Source organism: Alligator sinensis, unplaced genomic scaffold (genome assembly GCF_000455745.1).
Source record: "Alligator sinensis unplaced genomic scaffold, ASM45574v1 scaffold243_1, whole genome shotgun sequence".
In the NCBI taxonomy this organism is placed as follows: Eukaryota; Metazoa; Chordata; order Crocodylia; family Alligatoridae; genus Alligator; species Alligator sinensis.
Genome location: NW_005841841.1, coordinates 557,033 through 584,958, shown reverse-complemented (window position 1 = coordinate 584,958; position 27,926 = coordinate 557,033). Strand labels below are relative to the sequence as shown.

Below are 27,926 nucleotides of genomic sequence, written 5' to 3'. Positions count from 1 at the left end.
TCTCTCTCTCTCATGCTCAAACCATTCACCAGACATGAAATGCATGACAGTCAGAATGAAACAATGAATGATGTCCAATGATCTCATTGTACTTGTTCAGTCATGGCACTGGCATTTTAATATGAGCTCTATACCTTATAACAATTTGATTCACTCTTTCTTGTTTGTCCACAGAAGTTTTCTCATTTAGAACTGGCCAACAATGGTAAGACATTATCCTGCTGACAGAAGCTATTCCTTTCAGTCAGTTGGGCCCCTCACCAACCAGGGTTTATACGTGCATTTGACCCAGTTAGTTTTTTTATTCGACTAAGTGACATCCAGCTCCAGAATTCAGCTGAGGAGCGCTGTCTATGTTTCCTTCTTGTTTTCATTCCCCATATTACTCATGGGGAGGAAGTGACAAAGGATTTTGACTCTGACAAAGGATTTTGACTCTGCCTAGCTGCCTATAGTAATGTCTATATATAACATAATTCTTCCCTCCCAAGTTTTAGGCTGCTTTATCTACTCCTGTACATCAGATAAATAGAACCTGGGTACTCCTTGAGCATGCTCAATGGAAACTGTATGAGCTCACTGTCAAAATCCTAGTCCCTACATATGACAATTTTCCAAGATACGTTAGATACCACTCAGTAGCTGAGATGAATGTTGGGCTTGTCTACCCACTCCCCTGTTCCTCCACTGCCTCTCCTGTTCATCACTGTTCAGGAGACTTACTCCAGCGTACTATTGAAGTAACTATTGAACTTAAACAATATTCCACATGGTTAGAGGGGAGAGCCTCAACCTGGACTGAACCTGGCATTCAGTGCCCTGAGAGATGCTCCTGTGAGCCCTCTATTTCTCCTTTGACTCCATTACTTTCCTATATGGAACGGCTTTGAAAAGTATTCTATAGCAGGGTGACTCCTTTATTGATTAGATCATCCATAAGAGGCATTAATGCTCATATCAGCTAATACAGCTTCCAGGTCATAGGCGGCTTTGACTATTGGTTGTTCAACCGGACCATCCAAAAGCTGTGTGTTTCAGAGCAGGGCCAGGCTCTAAGCATAAATAAAGCAATATGTAGTTTGGAGTCTCTGGTTTTTTAAACTCTATTGTCACATGCAGTCACTCATAAGCTAGCCCTATGTCCTTCTACAGCAATGGTCCTAGAAGGAAAGACTATTTTTGACCCAATCTTCTTACTGGAGAGAAGCAGTCCTCTAGGTAGCATGCACAACATTGACTTAGTGAGACTGAGGACAGGTCAGTTAATTTCCCTGTAACTCAGATTCCCTATTTTTAAAAGAGGGATTAGTGATACATTACTCATGCTGGTGATATTCTGAGATCTAGGAATGAAAGTTAGTACTATGTATGATTGTTGTTATCCTGACAGCTCTGGGCTCTATGTAACATAAGGCCAACCATGACTAAGAAAAGACTCAGTTCAAAAGTATTGAATTTTAATTTTAAACCTGTGATTAGTTTCCAGTACTTATATAGTGGCTGTTGTGACATTCACACTTTGAGTAACAATAAACCCTACAATGCTAGCTGAAAAGAGGGATGAACTACATGACCTTTTACTCTGTTAGAGTCATTCAACCATTGAGTTTTGATGCAATACTCATTTCAACTGCCTAGAGCAGGAAAATCCCAATGCTACATTAGATATCAAGTTCACTTTTCAATTATTTATTGTAACTTCAGCTAAACCATCATTAATGTTATCCAGCACTTGTTCGCTGGATCAGTAATGTATAGGCTTTATCAACAGCACAGTTTATTTTGAAGAGAAATGTAAGTAAGAGATGGAGAATAAAATGATAGAATAAGGATGTGTGCACAGTAATTGAGGTCCATACTCCTCCTGGGCTCTTCTAGAACAGTGTCTCCATCATACTGACACCCACTGCTCTCTTTCTTTGTCCTTATTGTTCACTGGCAGAAAATTAGAATCAGGTCTCTGTGCTTAGAGCAAAAGAAAGGTGAAGTCTGAAAAAATGACCCTAAAATATCCTCCCAGGAAAAAGAAAGGCTCCTGAAAATAAATCCTTGGGGTTCCAGCACAGACAAGTAGGAGAATTTATTTGTTTCCCAAACCATTCTAGCTTGATTAGCCCTGGAATTTATAACACTGAAATAGTGTCCTTGTAAGAACACCTTAGTGAAGGTTGTCTTTCCACACATCAGTGTCCCCCTCTCCCTGCTGCAGTGGGTGCATCCCTAGGAGTTGCACTCTTCACAGTGGCAGGAGAGGATGTAGCGGTAGGTGGCGGTAAGCCGCATGCCACCAGAGCAGCGTAATCGCATTGCCTTCAGCTTGGAGGTCTGGGGCCGGCAGCAGTGACAAGTAGAACGGAAAGGCTGCTTCAGGACTGTGCTGAAGGAGACCATTGGCTCAGAGCGTGAAGTCTGACTGCAACGACCCTCGCAGCGAGCCAGGAGCACCATCTACAAAATGAAAGAGAATAGTTAGGAAATGTCTTGCAGGTATCAAATTTACACCCAATTAGTTACTGTGCAATAACTATTACCATCAGGATTGGTGGGGAGGTGGAATGTTAAAAGGCTTCTCGTCCTGCTTGAAACTCATACAGGACTAGAAATCTTCTAACAAGTTTGGCCCATCTGATGATTTACACTAGCTATAACAACAAGAGTGATATTGAGTGCACATGAATGGATTTTTCTCTTTCAGTAACTATTGAAATAACTGACCTTGATAAAGTTCTTGTAGACATTGGACAATCAAATATTAAGTAACCTGACCTTCTGGTACCAGAAAAAGTTGGATGTGGGTGTTTGTGAGAAAGCAGCATCACTGGATTGGCACAAAGGAAAAAATAAAACCATACTGTAAAATATGACTGATGAAGGGTTTAATGGAGAGTAGTGAGAATAAAAATCTGTTTCTTTCCTAAACTGAGGAGAAGGAGACCAAGGCCTGCAGATTAGATCACTGACATTTCCTCTTTGGGGTCAGTCTGCTCAGATAAAAGGATAATGCGTCTGTTAATAAATTCTCAATATTACAGCTATTCTTTTTGCCATGCAGGAATTGACTGATGAGTCATTTTGCACATTGTACCAAGATGGTTTATGTGTGTAGTCTGCATCATGATCTGTGACTGAACATAGGATTCTGGCATTAGTATCAGATGAAATATTTCTTATTAGTTCCGTGAACTTCATCTCTCTAATGCCTTCCCTCTCAATTTTATCTAAATAAATGTGAATGTGACATGCTGCTAAGGAATCAGCACTTGACATACACATACAAATACCAGAGCTATTCAATTAACTGTACTTATGTTACATGGCTGGTTCCTAATGTTAACTGTTGTACAGTCTTTGCTGCCCAGCAGTAGTCATATATGCTAGCACTTTCTCCATTTGTTCCAAAGACAAAAGAAGACTTGTCTATCTTCAGTGAACATAATTAAAATATCATTCTTCTGCAAGCTTAAATCTAGAATGAGAATCAGAGTTCTTTCACCTCTATCTGCTTCTTTATGTATGTGGCACTTGGGGGGGGTTTAGATGACAAAAAGGTGCTTTTAAAAATGGCATAGGTAGCTAACTCCTAAGTTAGCTGATTTAGTGTGAAACCCCAATTTAAACCTCAGGCGGATACAGTATTTAATATCTGCAAAACACTGTAGAAACTTTAAAGACATTCAATATTTCCTGTATGTATATATGTGGTTTGAAGGGATGTTTCAAACACCATTATTTAACTCAAGTTAGCTAACATGGTTTTAAAATACAGCTTCTTTTGTGTTTAGCCAAAGTCCTAGCAGATTCTTGATTTCTCTCCACTGCTGTATAGCAGGTTCTTTGGAAAGGATATACATGGCTTATCTCCATCTTTATTTGTTTCTAATATGTCACATGTCCATGTCTACCCATGGCTCATCCAGTGGAGGATGTGAAGGCACAGGAAGACTTCAAAACTTTTAGGAAAACTCATTGATAAGCTTTCAAATTCAGCAGAGTTTAGATTGTAAGCAGACATTTTCAAGGAGATCTTTTCATAGACGTGGTCTATAAATATGAGAATGAGGATTGTCCATAGTATTTCTAAAGTGTGCATTTCTCATAGTTGTCCTCAAAAGCCAGCTGTAATGACAACCTGCTCTATTAACTAGAAATGTTACATCTTATCCAACCAAAAGTTTTGACCTGCTTGGGCAGTTTTGACTTTAGGACTTGAATTTCAGGAAGCTGAGGGTCAGCGTCTAAAAGCAGTCCTTAAAGCATATTAATACTGTGTGTGGACTGACTTGGGACTAACTTTAGTCCCAAGTCAGACCACACACACAGTGTTACTGCACAGTAAGGTGTCTGTGCAGTAACTAACCAGGTGTAAATTTGATATTACCCTTCTTCTATGCCACCCAGACTATTATTGCAGAAAAGGTTTTTCAGGCTGATACAACATATTTCAACTGCAAAATTACAAAATAGGCTGCATGAAGAATTGTCTTGTAAAGGATAACTGTAATGGTTGGTGACCTTTACTCATTTCTACCCCAAAAACATATCACCCGTTTCTACACCTAAACTTGCAGGTTTTGCAAAAAAGCAACATTAAACAATGGAATTGGGGAATGGGACTGGGAGATAGAATAAATGTTATGTGATACAAATACAAGGAAGAAAGTTTTGACATGTCAGTATCAGCAATTCATAGATTTCTTGTTAACAATATCTTTTTTCACAAAAATAATCAAGACTCTCTTTTTTCAATAAATCCACATTTAACTTGTATTATTGTTTACGATAGTACATTTAGCATAATGATTTAAAGACACATTGTGTCAAACTTTGTAGATTATGTTATTGCCAATTTTGCTTAGACAATTAGTTTTGTATCCGTGCATGGTTTATACTCCTAGAGATTACTACATTTTATTATTTTTTAATATTCTCTAAAACTAGGCTAAGTGGGTTTTTTTCTGGTATCCTATACTTCAGATGACAATGTAAATTTACAAGTGGCACTGTAACATGGGTATCACAGACATTTGGGGGAAGAGAAAATACTATGATCTCACCCTGACATGGCCTTTTAATCATTTAGATATACTAGAAATCATAGAAAATTAGAGCTGGAAGGGACCTCAGGAAGTCATCTAGTCCAACCTCCTGCTCAAAGCAGGACCATCCCCACCTAGATCATCCCAGCCAAAGCTTTGTCTAGCCGGATCTGGAAAACCTGCAAGGATGGAGATTCCACCACCTCTCTGGGTAACCTGTTCCAGTGTTTTACTGCCCTCCTAGTGAGACAATTCTTCCTAATATCTAACCTAAACTTCCCCTGCTGCAGCTTGAGACCATTGCTCCTTGTTCTTGCCACTACTGAGAACAGTCTAGCTCCATCCTCTTTTAAGCCCCACTTTAGGTAACTGAAGGTTGCTGTTAAACCACCTCTCACTCTTCTCTTCTCTAGACTAAATAAGCCCAATTTCCTCAGCCTGCCCTCATCAGTCATGTCCCCCAGCCCCCTCGACATTGTTGTTGTCCTCTGCTGGAATCTCTACAATTTATCTACATCTTTCCTGTAGTGGGGGGCCAACCTGAGTTTTTCAGGTTGGCCCACAAAGAACTCAGGTTATTTGGGCTAACCTGAGTTCTTCAACGTAACTTAACCTCCTCTCCGCATAAATCCAGAACAGTACCAGTATACGTTGGCAAGTGTGCAAATGAGCTGGAAATAGCATGTACTTCAAAAGCTTTGCTTTGCCATTTAATCAATTGCTGCAGCTGTTTATTGCATCGTATACTATGGTGCAATAGAGATTATCACCTAAACAATTAGTAGTGATATGATGGCATAGCACAGTAATAGAGTAAGTGTATATATAGTAAAAATATGTGGGTATTTTATAACCTGATATCCAGCCTTCCAACCCCCCCTCTTTTTCCACACAAAACCATGTACATGTCACATTGTAATGCTATTCCCGGAAGTACAGTACTATTTTCCTAATGCTATACAGGAACAATGGAGAGGATTAGGATTGCTCCTGTGTACAGTTAATGGAACAACTGAGCAACCATGGGTGCAGACAGAAGTGCAGCTCCACGCTGTAACAGAACACTTTGCAGGAAGTGCCCTGAGTTACAACAATCTCCTGGAACAAACAGAAGTTCACTTAGTTTCAGGAAGCAGGAGCTATCTAGCTGTTGTATAGGAGCCTGCAGCCAGTTTCCCTTAGTAATGACCCCTCCTCTCTCCCAGACTGTCCCTGTTTCAGAATGGAAGGGAGGAAGGGAGGAGAGGGAGCTAGTTTTAGGGGTTCCCCAGCCGGCTCTGGAGGGTGGGGTGGGTGAATTGGAGTTCACCCCCTCCCCTCCCCCCAGGTCTCCAATAAGTGCCATAAGTGTCAGTATTGTAATATTGTAATTCAGGAAGCATTGGGCACATAAGTGCATTTTAGTTAATGAACATTAAATCTAGTACCTCCATTAGTTAATGTGCATTAAGACAGGTTAATGCACAGTTTCCTAGTATCTCACAATGGGTGTCACAGATGTGTTCTGGGAGTGTGTGTGTGTGCGCGCGGGAGGGGAGGGGATGCTTTAATTAGAGTGGCTCTAAGAGCCGCTATAATTAAAGCACCCAGAGAGTCACGTGTATCAGTGATCCCACGCTGAAAAATGGCAGCAGGGTCGCTTGAACTAAAGCTCATTGAATGAGCAATGTCTCACTGAATGAGCAACATGACACTGGAGTCTGCTAGAGCTGGTAATTACCACACTCCAGCAGACTCAATTAATCTAGTCTGCTCTAGCACACTGTAATTAAAGCACATCAGAGCAGTTTTGCTGCAGGTGTATAGGTGCCCAACAGGGCTCCTATACACCTGCAGGGAGACTGCTCTGACACCTTGGAAATTCAGCACATTGGAGCAGACTTGATTAATTGAGTCTCCCGTAACACAGAAATTAATGTGCTGCAGCAGACTCTAGCATCACATGCATCAGCATCCCTGTGCTGAAAAATGGCGGTGGGCACTTTGAACTAAAGCTTGTTCAATGTGCTTTAGTTCAAATTACCCTGCTGCCTTTTTCCAGGGCAGGGACGCTGATACACATGACACTTGGGCACTTTTAATTAGCATGGCTCTCTAATTAAATCAACCCCCCAAGCCTCCCATGTAAAAATGCCTATTTAAGTGGCACTTTAATGTACATTAAAATAGGCTAATGTGTACTAAAGTGCACGTTTAAATGCTACCATTGTTTCCTGGAAAATTGAAGAGACGTTGCTTTAGAGACCAATAAGACTTAATGACAAAGATGAGATAAAACCTCAGATTGATTAGGTAATTCAATTTATTATGGGAGGAAAGAAATGTTTTCTCTGTCAAAGGAGAACTGTTTTTCAGAGAGGCATACCTTTCTGTCTCTCTGTGGTATCTTTTTTACATACTGTACAGAATATTAAGTTACTGCAGTACTCTGCATTGATTTTTCACCTCTGGAAATCTATGCTAAACATCTGGTAAGTGGGATTTGATTGATCAAATTGCATTTGGTGAAAGTGCCTAAATTAAAAAAAAAAAAACTTTCTAAGGGAGAGGCAAAGCATTTTTATTAGCATACTTAAGGACATAACTGAGTACCAACCAAGACTGGATGAGAATACCTAAGAAAGATTTTCCCTTTCAATTTTGTGGCTCTGTAAGCCAGTAGCAATGATAAGAAAGATCAAGAAAGATCTTTGAAGAATCTCTGAAGAACCATGTGGAAAAGCGGGTGAGCAGGAGAACAAATCCATCACAGAAAAGTTAGGATCAGACTCTCTGGTTCAAATTATCAGGTTATCAGTGAGTTTTACAAAGGAACAAGACAAAGCGTAACTAAGCAATATAGGTAAACTTGGTGATTGGCACATATGTAAGAGATATACATGTATTTTTTCATACCAACATATTGATAAGGCACTTCTTTAAATACATTCTCAGTCCAATCTGCAAAAGGGAATCCAATATTGTGCTAGTAGCATACAGTATCTCCAGGATAGAATACAATGTCATTCACCCATCAGCAATATCCTTGAACCCTAACATCTTAACTAGCAAAGCTGGTTGAAGAGCTGAAAAACAGTTTTATAGGAAATTTCAAGGTTCTTTCCATTTTTCAGGTCTGAAGTGGAATTGATTACCAATTTACATGACACAGCCCTACATTAAATTGACCTTAAGGGCAGGGTTGGAGCCCCTTCTGTTTATCACCTTTTATTTGTACTTTGCAGCAACATGAGTATGGTACTTGCTCTTTGTATTTCTGGCAGCCCTATTAAAGCCACCCTTTGTTATTGGTTTGGTTTTGTGAATGTGTATGGGAACCCACTGAGGACTATATTCTGAAGGGCCTACTGTTAGAGTGTCTACTGTGCTGGTCTCCAGTTGTGTGGTATACCAAGTCTGACAATCCAACTAGAGCAGGGGTATCAAACACACAGCCTATGGACTGGATCCAGCCCACACAACCATTCCATCTGGCCTCACAGTAGTCCAGTGGGCTACTGGAAGTTGAGGAGTGTGGCCACTGAACCATGCCCTGCCATAGAATGCGGGGACCCTGATGGACATTGCCATCAGCAACAGAGGGGCGAGTGACAGCTGTGCAGTTATGGGCCCTGGACCCGTGGTGCTGCCTGCTCCCGGACCCATGCTGTTCCCCCATCAGTGGTGCAGCCTGCTCCCCTACCTGCACAGGCGCCCAGTTCCCCAACCTGTGCTGCCACCCACTCCACTACCCTCGCTGCCACTCAATGTCCAGCTCATACTCTTGCTCAATCCCAGACCTTCTCTGTCAATGCCAGACCCACTGCAGCTGCTGGCTCCATGGATCCCACCCAGGAAGCTGGTTCCAGTTTGTGGCCAGGGATGAGTTTGACACCTCTGATCTTGAGGACTGGAACAGCACAGCATGCACAGCTGTCCCTCACACTGGGCCCAGCTGCAGTAAAACCACTGTTTCATAAACAGATGCAGCTTTAAATTATGTATGTTCAACCACTGGATTTTCTTCTGCAGGTGGAAGTGTAATGCCAGAACACCCAAGGAAGAGCTGGGGTATAACTGAGTAACGACCCAAAGTAATTTGTCTGCAATTTGAGAGGACTGGATTTTTATCTCATACTGGGCATATCTACATGACATTCCTCATCATCTGTTACCATCATGGCATAATTTCTGAAACAACAACACTCCAACCCTCATTTTATGTTAAAATTTTCGGATTGAAAATATACTTCTAAAAGGGCTCCACCACCCTGCTTCTTTGGACTTACCACTGACCCAGGAAGCCAGGCACAGAGAAAACCCGGTATACTGTCCCACACAAGTGCTCCTAGTGCAGAGAACCCTGGTAGTGCTCAGAAAGCAGATGAGGCTGTTGGTCTCTGATGCTTATTTTTTATGTCCCCTTACTGCCTTTCCTGTAACTGTCTGTGAGCGCTGTACTGTCATATTAATCCATAATTCTTTCAGTGTACTGAGATAATTCACCTAGAAAAGCAGAGGACTTTGCTACTGCTACCAGAACTGTTCCAAGTGTCATTTAAATTTCTCCCTATTCATTCAGGCTTAATCTTGGTGCTTTTTGATGGGGTTTTTTTTTTAATGTTGGGGTGGGGGGGAGGAGGAAGGGGAGGGTCTGAATAAAGTTTTTCAGAATTTTTTTTTCCTTATTGTTATACAGCTCAAGTTTTCACCCCAAACATGGGGCAGGCAAGTATACATGTTTATGTGATCCAGATTAAGAGAGTCATCCAAAACAAGAAGTGGATTTCCAGTTGTATGCTCTATGGATTTGGAATGATTTCAACTTCACAGCTAGCCTTTTCTCTGTAATAGATTGGATCAAAATCCAGGAATCTAGCACAAGTCTCCATAGCTTGAATTTTTTTTGGAACAGTTCAAATCCAGCTGGATGGACACACATATATCAACATTTCTTCTTGCCCTGCTCCAAATATTATTTTCTAGAGATGGCCTACAAACTGAGGGAGAAAGTTAATCAGACACCTGAAATTCCAGTCTTAGAAGCATTGTACAAGCTGCTCATCCTCAACATTGCTCCATTTAAAGTTATTTATTTAATTATAGTGAATAAATTTCTTATGCAAATGAGAAAGCATCCAACTTTGAGTGAGTTATAACCTAGTTACATTTGCTAGCAATAACGTGATATAGTGGCAAATAAGCAGAACAGTTTGTTTCACACACATGCTTGGTAACAATGTCCCAGCCCCAGTGGTTTTAACTGGCACATACCTTAGAGCTGCACTTGTACAATGGATGACTGATCGAATCGACATAATGGTGCCTCATACAGCGACCTGGGTCAGAGTCAATCATGAATGAACTGTCTGTTTTACTGTCTGTATCTCCCATTATTGCCAGAAGGGATAACATGGAAATGGAAGCTGCCAGTACATGATTTCCCATTGTTGAAGAACTTCTCAGTAATAACAGCAGAGGGAGTTAAAGTATTAAAAAACCTCCAAACAACAAGATCCAGCTCCTTTGAAGTACATTGAAAAATCTGGTTTAAATCTCTTGGTTGTCATTGTTCTTTTTGAGTTAGAGTTTGCTGAAGTTGTAATCCATCACAGACTCTCTTCCATAGCTGGAATAAAAACAATATAAATTACAATCCTGACCAAAAAGAGCTCTTGAGAAAAACAGACATAAATAATAACAAGGCTCTTAGGATTTGTCTTAGCCAAAATACACTCACTGAGTGAACATCATTCCCACAGTAGGTACAGTATATGGGATTAGGAAAGAGGAGGTCAAGGCCTCGTTACTTTAAGCACTGCTCTATCATTCTAATAATGAAGATTTTTTTAATGTTGCATGTGCTGTGATGCCAGTGTTTTTTACTTGATAATATCTCCAGCGGGTACACTTCAACATTGATGATTTGTAGCGCATCTGAGGATGTCTGCAAATTAAAAGAATTGCATATTCACTTAAAATACTGAAAGGCATGTTCCAAGGGACTAGGATAAACTATCTTTTTCATTAAAGATGGAATTTCTGGATCAGGTAACAAGTGAGAATGGATTTGGTGGTCTCATCCCAGTCTCTAGTGGTTCTATATCTCTATCACCAAGACATCACACAGTTTGGAACGAATGACAGCCTCTGCTCAGAAGAGGCCTGTTAATCAAATGGAAGGGCAAGCCAAGGTGAGGTACATTAGAAGTGTGCTCACTAAGGAAATTTGCAGAGCACCTATCCACATTTATTTTATCTCCAACTAGTGTTCTTAGTACCTCACTTTCTTGAATACCAGTCACCCACAGAAAGGTTTACAATGACAATTTTGACACACCTGCTCATCAGCTTGCACTTCCTGAATTTCCTTCTCTCCATCATTAATGAAAGGGCAGGACCTGAAAAAAATACATTATATACCATAATATGCAAGTACATCCCAGTTAGCCACTGGAAGTACAAATTTGCCGATGAAGTCACACAGATTGCCACATTAGTCATCTGGATTTCAGGTGCACATTAGAAACTGCGGGGGGTCCCAAGGATGAAAGAACACCAAGCAGCCATCACAACTGGAGCTCTGCTCCAACAAGGAAAGTCCCGCACTTCCCTAAATGTCTTTATCACAATCCCTTGATAGCTCTGTTATGAAGATACATGGCCTTAAACTAGCCATGTGTAATCTTATATTCACTACTAACAGATGCAGTTTGAGGGAACTTTAAATTACTGGCCTAAACATAACTTTAGAAGGCAAAGTAACGTGTTAAGCATGGTTGAAAAGTAGATTAACTTGCTGAACGTGCATAGCAAACTTATGATAACATATATTTAATACAAACAAAGTTGATGCTTATTTAATAAGATGATGCAGTTTTATGGACTAACATAAGCTCCCTTCGTTGATGTCTTCTGCCTTGCTGGCAATATTTTATACAGACTGCTTTCATCTCTAATGTGGAATACAGTGAAGAGGCCTCAGAATGCCATAACCCAGTGGTTTGTATCTAGCCTTGTACCTTGCTCTCACACTTTGGTAAGACAAAAAGGAAAGTACAGATGAACAGTAAGCTCTTCCTCAGTTGATACAAGTTTGGACTAAACATTTTTTAGGCAGAATCTTGATATTAAGAAGTTTTTGCATTGGAGGAAATGTAATTCTTAATGTAAAAAATAGTAGTCATATTATTTTTGTATTAGAGGTAAGTAAATAATGCTTCTTGAGTTTCAGAGTACCATTTACTGGCTAACAGGGAAAGAAAATGTTAACTTGTATGTTACAGATGGTAAACCCTTCCTTGATTTGGGCTATTGCCTTGATATGTTTCCCAAACAAATGTTTTTCAGCTATAGAGAAATTATATTGAAAAGGAGGTATTGTACATAAACGGTAAACATTTTAAAAAACCTGAGGTATTTAGGAACTCAGATCTAGTTATGAACTCTCCTAGTGGTGTCAATGAAATATTCTTCTACAATTTATCAGGCTATGACAGAAATTCTCCACCCAAAGAAATCAAGCTGATCTCTGTCAAGATTAGGATTGTTAGTTATTAGCTATATAAAATATTGTTAGTTAATAGCTATAGCTCTGCCTTTTTCCTTCCAGCTCATCTCTCCTTTATAAAATATCTAACCAATTGAGCACTCTTGTCAGTCTCGCTCTGACATAATTAATTAGTACTACCCACCCAGAAATTCCCCCTTTTTCAAAATACATTTCTCTCTAACACAAGCTCCAGTTCATAGCCCCAGTAATTATATGCTTAGAGATTCTCAGTTTCTGTTTTATATCTCTCAACATATATGTCCCCTCTAAAATCTGGATTCTTGTATCTTCAAATACATTTGCCTGGTATACTGGTTGAAATGAATAGAGCTAGGTGCATTCTGAAGTTTTGGCTTGCTTTCATCTTATTTTTAAGTAATTTTTAAGAAATGGAGGACATAGAGTCTGATTAATGAAATTGCCTCTCATTGTAAACTAGTGCCATATAAAGAAGCAAGGTTGGACAGGCGAAATAGGTTTGCCTCTCATTTCCTGTACCCATAAGTATACCATGGAATCCATGAAAAGGTAACATGGCTTCTCAGGTTCTAACACTGTAAGGTCATTATACTGAGAAAAGACTGTGCTAGCATGTGCTGCTCTCAGACAATTACTTTACATGTTTTGGGGTACAAGGCATGTGCAATGGATGAGCATGCGTCACAGCAGTGTTTGCTAGTCTGATCTGAAAGTGTCGTAGACATGCCGTAAGAATGGGAAGAGGGAAGAGACTAACTTATGGGGTCTTGGCAATACATCTCCAATGAGACAAAAGGACAGAATAAAAATCTTGCATTTTATTAGGTGAGAGAGATCTTTGATAAAAATATAGACTACATTTTCAAAAATGTGTGTTCAGTTGTCTGCACATAAAGTGGCGATCTAAATTTAAATGTAGAAGTACAATGACTGCACACACAATTGTGGTAATTGCACATATAAACAACTTCTTATTTATCTATGCAGTTGCATGCACACTTTTCTAATGTGTGTATGCATATATTTTTGTATATATGTATGCAACTGCACAGATAAATAAGAAGTTATTTATACATGCAATTACCATGACTTCGTGCGTGTGTGCAATCATGGTACCTCTAGGTTCAAACTCATCTTGCTAGTTTATGAAGACACCTGAACAGACACACATGAGCTGTTTGGAAAATGGATTTTGTCTGAATAGAACATATAGGCATTTAGAAATTACTTTCTATTCCAGATCAAAATGAAAAATCAAAACATTAAAAATCTTACATAAAACATTCTGAAAAAGATTCGGTTCAGAAACATCAAATTGATTCAACACATAAAATGTTCTTTTTCATTGCAACTCACATTCTAAAAAGATGTATTCTATTTGAAACTGACTTCCCACAATAAAAAAAAAAGTGCATTCCCTTCAACATATTGTTCATAATGAAATGTTGATGTTTCACTTCTCCTAATCAGAAAATTGGGGGGGGGGGAGTGACATGACAAAATTGTCACATGGCAAAAATTCTATTAAAGTTAAATGCTTGGAGCATGCCTAATTTACACTGGGCACATCTACACATGTCGCTATGGTGATGTTGTTACTGTGCAAGATGTGGTACTTCCAAAGGAAGTGTGATCCTTTGGAAATACTAAATTATGGCACAAAAACAGCCTGTACTGTGCTGTACGAGTAAAACACAGTTATTTTTAGCAGCTACTTTGCCATAGCGGTGTACTATACCAGAGGAGTGTGTCGCTACTGCAAAGTAGCTGCTGGTCAAATGTAGACGCCTGTGGATGCTACATCACCATAGTGCATTGCTATGACGACATAGCATCACATGTAGATATACCCACTGAGAGCACTAAGTTTATCTCAAAGATGGTGCTAGGGTGTCTGTCTTATTTGGTCCTAGGTCTTCTATGTGGTGCTCACCCACACAGAAGACCTAGGTTCATGGCCTTCCTCAGCCTGGGGAGACTCATACCTATATCTCTTACTTCTCAGGAGAGTGCCGCAACTGTTGAATTATAAAACAGGCTGAGTCATAGCACCCTTCCCCCTCTCTTATTGAAGCCGAGACATTGGGCAGCTGCCAAAAAACTGCATGAGCTATGGGGCCAGAAAGAGAACAAGCAAAAAGGAGAACACCTTGGTAGCTCTGTGAAGAAAGTGACTCCTGGGAAAAATAAAGTTCTGGGATCATGCCCCTACTCCCAGGAGTGTTTATGTGTTTTATGTTAGAAGGTCATTGGACAAAACCCAGAAATAACTCTGGGAGCAAGGACTAGAACCCTAAATGAATGCCCTTGCTATGATTTGGGATTCTTTGGCAAGATGGCATGATTTTATGAGATCTAGAAGAGAATATCCTTTCTTCTGTATAATTGGAAAGTGCACAAGACTGAGTAATCCTCCGGGAATCTGTAGGAGTTGCACAGCTTTTATCTTGCAAGATGTGAAGGGAATGAGGCAAGGACTCATTTATTGGGTAGTTCAGGAGAGTTTTCCATTGTACAGCTAAATTAGTCATGCACATATGTACCGCTTGGCTTTTTTAAGTGTGTATTTTAAAAGCTTGAGAAAACTTCCTGCCAAAGGTAGGTGCAATTCAGTTCGTTCAATGTGTTCTATGTTTTAAAAGCTGCCAAAACCCAGCCAGAGAAGCAGTGTATAAATATATAGCTCTGCCTTGCATGTTGTGTATATTTAGTAAACATGATTATTTGGATCCCACCCTTCCCATGTGGTTCCTTCATTTTGTCTTTATTATGTAAACAGGAAAAGATACAACACTGCTCAGCCTTACAACATTGCAGCTGTAAAAATGTGTCACAAAATTCTTATGACAAAATAATATATGGCTCACTGTGCTTGTTCTCCAAAATGCTGACGTGACTATTTTAAAAGATACTTGGGCAAGTTTACCAAGCCTTAAAAAGTTTAGACCAAAGCGATTAAAGTTTTGGGAAGCTACTCAAATCTGGGTTAGAATGGAAATGTTTATTCATTCTCAACTATAAGTTATTCCTTGCTATATTATTGCAATGAGATGCCTGTTAAACTATATTATCAAGTAGAATAAACTATATTATTCCGTCCTTTAGGTAAAATTTGCCATTCCTGTGAAAATGACAACTAAATTCATTTGGGTTAGTGAGCCATGAGCCATCTCTACACAATACATTTACTGGGCCTGGCTACAGTGCCCTCTAACATGTAAACTGTGTAGCTGGGTACTTGCCTTACCAAGGGCAGGCTGATTGGGACTGGGGAGGAGTCATTGGCAGTGTCACTCACTAGCCCTAAAGCAGTGAGTGTGCTACTGTGAGCCCCAGTAAGCCTGGCTGCCATGTAGACATGACCATCAATGTTCAGAAACCGGAGGGATGGAATTCCCTTCCAATCCAGCAGAAGGGAAGTAGTAGCTCACTACATTCCTATAAGCAGGAAAAATGGTTAGTGCTTTTACACAGGTGATGGACCTGCAGAGCAGGCACCTCTACTATTCTCCCCACAGTGAGGAACCATGGACTCAGTTCTTTTCAGAGTTCCTGTTTACAGCTTCTCTGGACCTGTCTATATCATGATAGCAGTGGGTAATGAGGAGGGTGGGAATGAGCACATTCCACACATCTCATTCCACTGACATGATCCAAAGTCATACATTTGCCCACAAGGCTGCTTTGGGCTTATCCCCCTTGCCTACTCTTGAACCCTCAGTGTTCAATGGATCTGAAAGCAGGTGCTGGAGACAATTTCAGAGTAGTCTCATGGGTGAACTTCTATTTCGGAAATGGGTCAGCAAGCTCAAGTGGGTAGTAAGTGCTCAGTCCCATCCTCTGCAAGACCCAACATAGGCTTGCTATAGACAAGCCCTCTGGAACAAGCCCCCACTATGGTCCTGCTGCATACTGAACCTTCCCCTGTCAGAAGGACAAAGCAGCAGCAGATCTTTGCTTCTTTCAGCAAGTATCCAAAGAAGATGGACATCATTATACAAGTGTGTTTCCATGCAGATGCCTGTATACTTTAAAACTAGACTACTTAAAAAAATACTTTAAAAATCCTTTAGAATACTTTAAAAATACTAGTCTATGAATTTATATTGTGCCCAGTCCAGCTCTCAGTAAAATCAACAAGGCTCCATCCTTCAGTGACCCAGTGGCTACTTTTAGTTCAGCCACTAAATGATATTGTCTTTCCATTTGGTTATGTTAGCGTCTGAAATTTCTGTTCTGCCAATGAACTAGAGGTCCAGTCATGTGATCCTAAAAGTTCCTTCAAAATCTGTGCAGTCAAATTTGTAAAGGCCTGATGAAATCATAAGGTAGCTGTGTGATATCCAGAGAGAAACAAGTGACTATAGTGGAAGTAAGTTATTCCTAAAATATTCCTGTTTACAGTTTAAATAGATGTTTCCTCTACTTGAAACACTGGATTAAACATTTTAAGTTAGACCCTCACCTGTAAACCAGCACATTGGTTTCAAGAGGCTGATACACATTATATCAGCGGAGAATTGGGTCCCACACTGACATATGGTAATCAGTATAAACATTGGGTAAAGTCCTGGCCCTGCTGACGTCAATGGGAGCTTTGCCATTTATTGTAATGGAGCCAAGATTCACCCACTGTATATGAGTTGGTGGAGCTGATTTTCAATTGCATTAAGACCAGTTCAGCACTGTTCTCCCGGAGGGTGTAAATAATTTAAGAATCTCACTTTTAGAAACCTCTGTATAAATGAGAATCAGATCAAGCATGATAAGATTCAGCAACTGAATTAAAGAACAACTGCACATTTGATTTTTTAAGCCCTCTGGTTTGGAGTGATTTAAATGATAGGTACATGAAAGCCTTTTGGGCTATTTGAAAATCTGTCTCCATATTTCTAGGGCCCCTGGCAAACATTACACTTAGGATATAATTAACCAGTTAAACATGTCTTAAGCAGTATCCCAGACACTTCTTAATGCAATTAATTGAGTGATAAAACAAAGAATAATCTCCAAAGATACTACACCAAATATGTGTAATAATTTTTTGGCTGGTTCCTGTTGTGCCTTAAACTGCACATGTGGCCAGGCATCAGCTCATCAGGCCTTGTAGGGGCATTGCAGTCAAGGTCTCTGGTCTGCCCCTGAGGCTGGAAGCAGCAGTCAGCTGATCAGTGGTCCCAGCTGCAGAGGCACATCAGAGACCTTGACTCCTATATGCACCTGAGGCTGGGAGCAGGGCTAAGCTGACTGGCTTCCTACTTGCCAGTACAGGGGAAGCCCAGGATCATGATCCCAGGTTCCCCCTGTACAACAGTATGGACCAATGGGGATCTGGTCCCCAACCCACACTTGTGCATCAGATTCCATGGCACCTTTAGTTCAACATCTGCCAATGCCCTAGGTATACCCCTGCTAGGACGTGTTGCCACTATGGCATAGGCATACCCAGAGAACTTGATTCTTGATACTTATAAGCAAGTGTCAGAACAATAATAGTATAGGGTAAAAAATAGGGGCAGGAGAAAGGGAAACAGGTTAAATAAAGAGACTTAAATCTGTAGATCTTCTCCTCTAAAGAAGGAAAGCTCATCTTCTTGCAGTACTCAGAGTATCGTATTTTTCATCCTACCAAACAGCAAGTATAATGCTGTGCTTTAAAAATGGGAAGATGTGATGGCTATCATCAAGATTTAAGAAACTTGAAGATTCAGAAACTACAAATGCCGTGGCAATAATGTAAAGAAACCCAAATGCATTTCAGTTTCCAAATCAGTGCCTCTTCTAATTTTGTAGTAACAAAATATCAGTGCCCACAAGTGCACTATGGCAAGGCTGCCATACATTAGGACTGAGAAAAAAACCCATTGAACAGTGTTTACAGAAAATATAATACAAAGGTCCAGTGCTGTAAATATATGTGATTGTTCATGTGATCAGTCCCATTGAGTTTACCGGGATTAACTGCATAAGGCAAAGTCCACTTGTTTACCAAATTGAGGCCTAGTGCCCAAAGTAGGGCAAACCTCTGGCAATAGCTCTTGAGCTAGTTGCTCATCACTTCTAAATTTGCAAGAATACTTCCCATCCTTTAACTGCTGGAAGAAAAAGATACAGTGCTTCATGGCTGCAATCTTGAAATGAAAACCAGTTGTAGGTACTATTAGCTGGCACTCTGCCAGTAGACAGGGACAGACAGAAATATGGGAAGATTTTTAATATACTCCCAAAGAAAACCATCGGTAGACAAAGGAGTTGTTGTATTTTTACCCTTTCTCTTTCATGCTGCCAGGAGTCTTTAAATAGATCCTCTAGTGGCTTGTATAGAATAACTCGCATTAGAGCCCAGGAGCTTGTAGAGCTTTGTGATGAAGCCTTAAGTAACATTAATGGAGATATACTAAATTTGTGTTCTCTCTCTAGCCTATTTTTTTCTTAATTGAATTTCAGGCAGCTTAATGAAGAGTTTAGCAAAAGACAAGGGAAGAATATATTTTCATGCCTTTTAGTACAGAGGATCTGAACAGCTGTACATCCGGGTGTGAAGCATAATGGGCAAAGCTGAACTTTTCTGACTGGGAATTCTAAACCTTCACTAGGTATCATACTATGCAAGAAACAGGAGAGGTATCTGCTCTTTGAGGGCAATACCCACATTCAAATGTTGATCTTGGGTTGGGTTTGCCTTTGCTTTAGCCTAACACAAATAATGAAAACAAGACTTTTGACCAAATTCAAAGTCACTTTGGAGCCTGGAGCTGCAAGGGACATGCATTAGAGCATGTGTGTACTGTCTATGTTGGAGTATGTTACCAACAAGTAGGTGCTTTTTGATTCCATCTTAGTTGTTATGATCTTGGACTGGTAACTGAGGTCTGGTTTTATTTAAGTTCCCAAAGAACTGGCAGGTGCAGGAACAAAAAGGTAATCATGATTTTCTACTGATTCTTATTCAGTAAATATATCCCTTCCAGTGGTTTCAGCAGGGAGTCATCACACCAAATCCTGTGCTTCTTAATTAAGCTTATACTTTGGCAGACCTCACATTAGCATCTCTAAGAGCTTGCCCAAAGGAACAAACAGTGATAAAGGATATCAAAATTTGGCCGATGAGAGCAACTCAGGTATTTTAACAAGGGGCACCACACTCTTGGGTCCCATTTAGCTCAACACTCCCACACCTCTGTACATGCCATAACAGTCATGTGAGTGCCAATGTCATGGTATGCTTAACCTTTGCCAAACCAGAGCCCAGGCAGTGCCTCCAATCTTACTCATATATCTTAAAGGGCAACATAACCAGTGCTGCCTTCTACATTGCCATATTTGTCATAGTTTACAGCTCAGTCATAATAAGCATGAAAATCTCATCAGCAGAAACAAAACATGAACGTGAAGAATCTTGATATAATCTTCATATAGTGGAATTCTTAGTAGCTGTGTTTCCCCTATAACAATGTACCCAACAATGTAGACAATCAGTGTGTTACCAAAGGAAAGACTATGTTCCCTTTAACATAAAGGGTCTTTAGTCGGATATGCCCTGCACTTGATCCTAGTAAATAGGATGAAAGCGGATGGTGTTTGGAAGTGGCACTGCCAGTGCTACCCCAATTCTATTCTGAATTAGATTACATGAAAAAAGAAAGAATATATAGACTACCAGCTGCTCAAAGGCTTACTCCAACCTTGCTTTTATTGTTCTGCTAAGTTAGAGGTGGGGCATCAGAGGGATTCCAAACATTCCATTACTGAGAAACTTTAATATGTTCCACACTGACACATATAAAAAGGAAATAACAGCTGATCATCATCAGGCCAGGCAACAGCATCTCTTCATATGCATGTACAGAATTGTGGGAAATTAAAATATGCTGCTTGCCCACAGGGAGTCATGGCAATGAGCTAATTTGACTGCAGCTAAGCATGTATCCTGGAATTAACTTGAGTTACAATGCAACAAGCATCCAGTGGAAAGCCATCAAGAGTTATATGAAATCACAAATGGTAAGGAGAAGATGAATTAAGCACTGCTATTCACCCTCTTTTGAGATAGGAGAACAAAGAGATAGTCCATGAAACTGAAAGGCAGCAAATTTAAAATCGATGAAAGGACACACATTTTTACATAATGAACAATAGCTCTACTACTCAGTTCCACAGAATAGCATTGAGGCTTCAAGAAAGGATTAGATTTTTTCTCTGAAGGATGTGAACCTCTAGAGTTACAACAAAGGCATTTTTGGAAAAGTTTGGAGAAAGATTAGAAACCCTCATGCTTCAGGGCATATGCCAACTTTTTAAGTCAGTGGCATAGGGATACATTTTCTGGTACATAGGTTATTTGATAACGGCCTATTAGAGGGATTTTGGTATCTCTCCTTGAAGTGGCTTACTCGAGCTCCTGATGAAGACAGAGCACTCAATTAAATGGGCCAGCAGTCCTTGCCAATGCAGCAGTTCCTATGTTCCTGAAACCAATAGATCTAATTATCTCCTGAGGTGAAGTGTAGAGTCTGAGAGGTGTGGGGACTTTTAACAAAGTTAGTTTTGCTTTTCATTTTTAAAATCTGCTATAACATTTGGATAAGAAGATGTCTTGGTGGCTTGACATCAGCCCAATCTGGCAGGATTTTGTCAGGGTTGTCTAGATATAGGAATAACCTTCTCACTTCCTGGTCATCTGAAGAGCAGACTGATGAGAGAGGTAATCTGGTTGGACCCAGGGGATGTAGTGAATGAAGCTGACTACATAAGCTCTCCTTGTCAAATGATTCATGGAGGATCACTGATGACAGCCTCAGAGAAGGTGCCACAACTCTCTCCCATTTAGGGGAATGCTGTTGCCATCTCAGCAATCAAAGCAAGTGAGGATAAACAGGTTTTAAAGCCCCACTGACACATCTGGGACTGTCTAGGTTTGCTATTGTGCAAATTGCCCATGCTTAGATAGCTGCATGACATACCACTGCTATAAACAGTATGCAGACCAACCAAGCTGGTCTGCTCATCAGGCATGGGTAATCTACATACATGCATCTGTTTAAAAATAGGTGGTGTAAAAAATTGCATCTAAAGATGTAGGACTGACAGGCAATGGCTTAAATAATGATTCCATAATAAGAATATCTGGCCAAAGTCCACTGATAAATGTTTTAATTTTAATAAAAATACATTTTGACAAAGTAAACTTAAAACAACAAATACCTGTTTTATCCCCTTTATGTTTTAAAACTAAAATAGTCTGAACATGCCTTAGTAAGATAGTTATACCGGAAATAAGATTTCATAATTCCAGCAGGAGGAGGTCAACTTTTATGTCATTTGAGTTTAAATTGCAAAGTTCTGATTCAAACTGGTAAGCCATGGAATTACTCATGTACATAACTGCTCGCTAGCATGAATAAGATCTCACTATCGGTGCAAAAGTGAGTACTGTTAACAATTCACAAGAAAAAAATGAGATCCTGTGAAAACAAGATGTTCTTTTAAGTTGGGACAGATAACAGAATCATGCCTGTTATACCCACATGTAGTAACTCTACCAACCATCTGGGCTGCTTCCACTAGGAAATCGTTTTAAAACACAGCACTGGTATGAAGAGAAGTGTAATCACTGCAGTTTTAAAATGATCACTTTGATTGTTCCTTTCAGTTCTAGTACATGGTGTCCCTTCCATGCTCCCATTATGACAGGCTGTGTTATGAAGTTATACAAAATTACTGATAACACTTAGCATTTTTATTGCAATTTTTGTCTTCAAAGAGCAGTACAAACATCAGCAAATTAACCTTCATGGCATCCCTGTGAGGTAGGAATAATAAGTACTGACTCTTAGGCTATTTTTTAAAGAAAAGAAAACTGTGGTAGTTGTTTAAATAAACTTTAGAATGACTATTAGACTTCTGACTCCTAGTCCCAAGCAGTAAGCGCCAGACTGTTGATTTGAAAATTTAAAAAAATTAAAAAGTAAAATGTTTTTGCACTCACTCTTTCTCTGCTGAGCTGCTACATCGATACTAGATCATTTCATTAATACATTTTAAATTAGATTGAGATGATATGTTTTCAACTATCCTTCTGTTTTTTATTATTGCTATTTAAGCAACACATTTTAGCTTTTACAGGAATGACTCACCTGAATCTCAGTAGATACATGGTTCTGTCTTCTTTAATTAAGTTCTTATGAGGTTTTATCCATTACAATGAATTCCAGTTATACTGTACTCTGATACATTATCATTCAGTTCACAGTCATACTCTTCTTTTGTTCTACACACACAAAAAACAGTTATGTTCATGTCTTTTGCGGAGATACTCCTTTTAAAGTGAAATGTTATCCTGGAAAACAATGATTTCAGGGGATTGAAACAGTCCTTATGTTCTTCTGCAAATGTTTCGGGGTCTTGCAGATTGCAGAAGAAAGCAGTGCCCTGCCTGAGCATCCTCCAGTTTGATCTACTGACCGCATATCCACATCGAATTGTTTGTTGTGCTGTGGGGGTAAGCTGAGTGCTAAATATACCCCTCAATGCTACGGCCAAGACAAACACTGTGGGTTTCCTCAGAGTTTTTAGCCAATCAAAGACATACATTAAATCCATTCTAATCCATAACTAGTTTGGTTCAGTCCCTGGTAAAGCTTCCCAGAAGTTTCAACAAATAATAATGTGCAAATTAAAAGTGCCCCTGCAAAGCATGACATACAAAGCTAGAAATAAATATTGCCTATTGTTTCAAATTATTCCAAGCACTCCAGCAGATGACTGGCAAGAGATCAGCATACATAAGTAGTAATAAAAGTAAACAGTTCCATTTTAAACGAGCAGGCTTGCCTGTCTTCATAGAGCCTTATTGTAATAGGACAAAGACAGTGCTGGAGATACTATAGTTCTTTCTGTGAATTCAGGACAGAATCCAGTGCTTCCATTCACCCCAAATTCTTACAACTGAGTATCAGTGCCAAGTCACAGACAGAAGCCCAGCACATTCCCAAAAGAAAAGTACTTCACTATTTTATTCAGAACCAGAGTATATGTTACCTATTTACTTTCTGGTGCTTTCATATGCATCCTCATACAGACACACAAGCAAAGAAATAATGATGATAGGAAGATGCAGGCAGTAGAACTGAAGTATATTTTAAGTGAATACACTTTAACTTTAAATATGATAGGTGAAGAATGTGTGTGTGTCAGATGAAGAGAGTAAATGCTCAGTTTAAGTATATCTGGAGTATGTTGAAATCTGGTGAAAGCTCTTATGCTTACCTTTGGGAAATGTGCTGCTCCTTCCTTCCCTTACACTCTTCGGAGAGCTAAAAAGAGGTCCTGTTACTTCCAAATGCTTTTGTTCTTCTGTCCTCTGTCACATGGCTTGCCTTTTATATTTGCAACACACAAAAGTTAGGGCTGTTGTTTAAGAGAGAGAGAGAGTGCGAGAGAGGGAGAGAGAATGTCAAATGGAAAAGTGCCATTGCAGTCATATATCAATCAGGCTAGCGGCAGCAGCAGCTCACTGGCAAATGGGAATTCCACAGAAATGTGAAGCTCTTGTTATCTGAGAAATCACTAAACACCACCAGCCAAGCTCCCCTCTGCAGGGACTTCTTATTATTGGAGATCCAGGAAATAGAAGTAAATGTACTTTTTTCTTTTAAATCCGGAGATATATTGTCATGCCATAAAAGGCAGTGAAGTAAATATTCTGAATGGAATTCCCTCCTCCGATGTTCTGTGTATAAAACAACACAGTCAGCATGAGATGTAAGATCCTTGTGTTGAGTGAATAATTTGCAACTAATAATGTATTTGAAAAAAATGACCTCTGTGCTTGGAAAATAGCCATAAGGCAACTGCAGTTTCCTTGGGCTTGTTTATTATTCTTTTTTTTTTCTGTTAAATAACTTTGAGGACTTTTTACTCTATAGGTCCCTTCCAGATATTCCAACTTCAAGCTATGGCACTTTATTACAAGTCATCAAACAAGTCATATGGTATTTCTTCTGTTTTGTGATTGGAAGAGTTGGCAAACATTTCCTACATACATACTTAAGTGCACAGATACAGTTTTTGCAGTTAATCCTCCCTGCAGCTCTGACATGTTTCATACGAGGAATACAAGCATTGTCAATATTTGTGGTTAAAAATTCAAGCAGATATTTACAAATTTCTTTTTTCACTTTATTAATCTTTTCTAAAGAGTATCAGCTTTTAAAGTTCAGACTTTTTAATTAATTTATTTGTTTAGATATTATCTGTGACACGCATAATAATCATTAATTTCCTAAGAAGTTGAAGACAGAGCCAAATCTATAAAAAAAAAAAAGAACCAACAAGGGCCACATGAATTTGTCTGATAGACAGAATACAGTAGCTATGACAATGTTTCCTGTATTTCCACTGAGGCATACTTGAGGTATGATATGTGTTTCAGTCATTTGCCACAGAATTGTAGTCACCCAAACATCAATCCAGTGACTGCAGAAGTGTAACATAAGTAACAACAAAGCTATCTGGATAATTAAAAATAAATTGATAACTTTGTATATAGAAGTGGCCATTCACAAGATATACCTGTTAAGAGGCACTGATCACCAGATGGATTGAATCCTGGGTTGATAGTGTTTCAGCTCTAAAGGAAAGTTGCTATTTGACGGATGATGTTATTAGCTAAATATCTTATGTGGTATAAGATCAAAGAACAGATGGAAATTATGACTTAAAAATAGAATAATCTAAAAGGGGAATGGCTTGTCAATGAGTAGGTATCATGGAAACAATAAAGAACACATTCTTTGGCTTGATTTACTATGGAGTCAGATGGAGGATGAATACATTGGCCATATTAACTTCAGTCTCAGAACTGGAGTTTCGGCTAGCTTTTTTATTTTTCTGGTTTTTGTCTTTTCTCTATATGAATCTAGTCTTTCTTCCAATTGCCTGCATGCCATTTACCTTGTGCGAATAAACTTTGTGACTCCCTCCCTGCCATCATCAACTTTGATTGTGTAAGTATGGGATGATGAAGTGCATACTCTAAAGCCTCTACCTAAAGTACCTTCATTTTAGTTGGCACCTAATATTACAGTGATGCTCTTACACAATAGTTAACTGGAATATAGTCCTTCTATTTTTAAATTTGCCAATTTTGATTGGAAAATCTTTTTAATACAGTAACCACAAAACTTTAAAATGAAAGGCACCAAAGATGGTTTCTTTATTTTTTTTCTGATATCAGGTTCATAATAAATATGAAGATCTCTTCCATTTTCCAGTAGAAACAAAGCTTCTTTGCTATTGGTCCCCTGCATAAAGGTATTGGAATATGGAAGATGAGAGTCTATGCAAGCCTTTCATAAGACAAGAGATGTCATGTCCAAAGTCTTGACTGAAGTAATATCTCCTCGGTTATTTGTATGTGTGTTGCCTAGATAGGGTGTCTTTAAGTTTTCTACAGCAGAGCCTGTCTACACTTCCTGTTAGTTGTTGTTAAGTACTGTGCACACTTATGATACTTAGTAAATAATAATAATCCAACAAACATCAATGGTGATGACAACAAATACTGGTTTGTTTTCTATTCTAGTGATGAATATCTACAAAAGCAAAAAAGGACACTATAAATATTGGGACAATGCATTTAAAATGTTTCTAATTTTTCACTTTCAATTTTGTATCCATTTGTGGGAGGAGACAATAGCATACTGAGTTCTTATTACCTGCTCAATTTTACAAATCAGATGGTTAGTACTGTATACATTACCATTTGGAACCCCCAAAACTAACTGTCACAAAATTGAAGCCTAAAATTGGAGGAGCCTTTAAAATATGGCCCACGTTTGCTTAACATTCATAGCTCTTAATGTCCTTCAGTCATTAGGGCTGGTATCACCATGTAAAATGGAAATTTGGACAGAACACCTTAAAAAGAAAGTCTCAAGGACTCAGAGATAATTATCAAAGTAATTTAGATGCCTGAAGATGGAAATGGATGCCTATTGGGATTTTCAAAAGTATTTCAGAAGCATAGATGGCAAAATTCTGTTGAAGGCAATCTGAAAATCTGGCTCTTAGGCCACAGCAAGAACAGATCCAGAGTGGGGACAGATGGGAGGTGCAGTTGCCCCTCACCCCCTTTGATTTCTGCTTCACCCAAACTTTAAATCCTGGAAGGGACATAGGCATTTCTATTCTGGTAATCCTGAGAAAGTCAATTGACTTCATGGCTTATTATCTCCCTGATTCCTGCTAATGTCTCTTTACACCATAAGTGTTAAAAACTTCTCTGCTTTTTAATGGTCTTGAAGGTCCACTATGCAAACTAACCTTTCTTCTGCAATTTTGCTATCTGTTAGCCTTTCCTGGAAAGGCCCCCCTTTTACATCAGTCCTTCAGACTGTCTTTAGTTCCGGTGAAAACCTTAACTCAGGTGCAGAATTGACTGACAGCAATGTATTGGAAGTACTGTCAAGACACTCAAGGAAACTAGATTTTGTTTTATAAGAGACATACATTTTCTATAATGACTACAGGGCTAACGACACAATGTTTTTTGGCTAGTTTAACTCTTATTTGTCTAGGTTTTTGTGTTGTTTAAAATATATATAATCTAGCTAATTAGTGCACATTTTAATAGATCTGTTTTTGCTTTGTTCTTAAACTGAATAATATAGCACTAGCTCCCTAGCAGATTAGTAAAGCATCTATTTTCTCTTTAACTGGAGAAAAATAAATGTTGTGTTATATGCACTGATGTGACATACCATTTGCACCCGCCTTTTGAAAATACTAGGTCCATTCATGGACCACACTGAGGTGAAAGACTGCTCAGTCACACTACCAAGAAATCAACCCCAGCCACCTGCTCCCATTCCTTGCACAACAACTCTTGAAATCAGGGAGTAAGAATGACCTGGGGTTGTTTCATACTGCTGCTCTTGAGACACTAGAAATGCAGATTTTGGGAATGGGACAAGGAGCATACCCTGAGTCTCCTCATCTCCTTGCTTCCGGGTTGGTGCACACAGAGCTGGAGCAGTTTGAGGGGATTAATCCCTTCAATGGCCTGACTGAGCCCCTCACCACAGCGGTATAAATCTACTGGGGGTGACTTAGACCTTGATGTTCACTGAGTATTCAGGAGATGGAGCCCCTTCATCTGCCTGAAGTTCTAGCGAACTCAAGGATTCAGCGCGTTGCATCTCATTGCAAGACTGAGGCCTTGATTTCATTTCTACCATATTCCTTTATGACATGCTCTTGTTCTAGCAACTACTAACTCTTATTCATCTATAGAAAGTCAGGATCTTAGAATTTCCTGTAATTTAGTAGGAGAGAAGTCTTTGTCCCATTGAATTCAATTTGAGTTTTGCCACTGACAT

The 27,926-nt window shown here is 39.4% G+C and overlaps 1 protein-coding gene across 1 annotated transcript; it reads right to left on the bottom strand.

Annotated features, from left to right (window-relative positions):
* Nucleotides 1-1,677: 1,677 nt before the first annotated feature.
* NDP (NDP, norrin cystine knot growth factor) lies at nucleotides 1,678-23,892 on the bottom strand. Its single transcript, XM_006015638.2, has 4 exons — nucleotides 23,815-23,892; nucleotides 11,356-11,416; nucleotides 10,290-10,644; nucleotides 1,678-2,448 (listed from the first exon to the last, which is right to left on the bottom strand). Exons 3-4 carry the CDS (start codon nucleotides 10,461-10,463, stop codon nucleotides 2,221-2,223), a joined length of 402 nt encoding a protein of 133 aa, XP_006015700.1. The 5' UTR covers nucleotides 10,464-10,644; nucleotides 11,356-11,416; nucleotides 23,815-23,892; the 3' UTR covers nucleotides 1,678-2,220.
* Between the last annotated feature and the right edge of the window lie 4,034 nt (nucleotides 23,893-27,926).

Coding starts and splice junctions, on each gene's coding strand:
- NDP (XM_006015638.2), bottom strand. CDS start 10,463: ATGGGAAATCATGTACTGGCAGCTTCCATTTCCATGTTATCCCTTCTG. Junction 2,449..10,289: donor TGTACAAGTGCAGCTCTAAG/GTATGTGCCAGT, acceptor TTCATTTTGTAG/ATGGTGCTCCTGGCTCGCTG.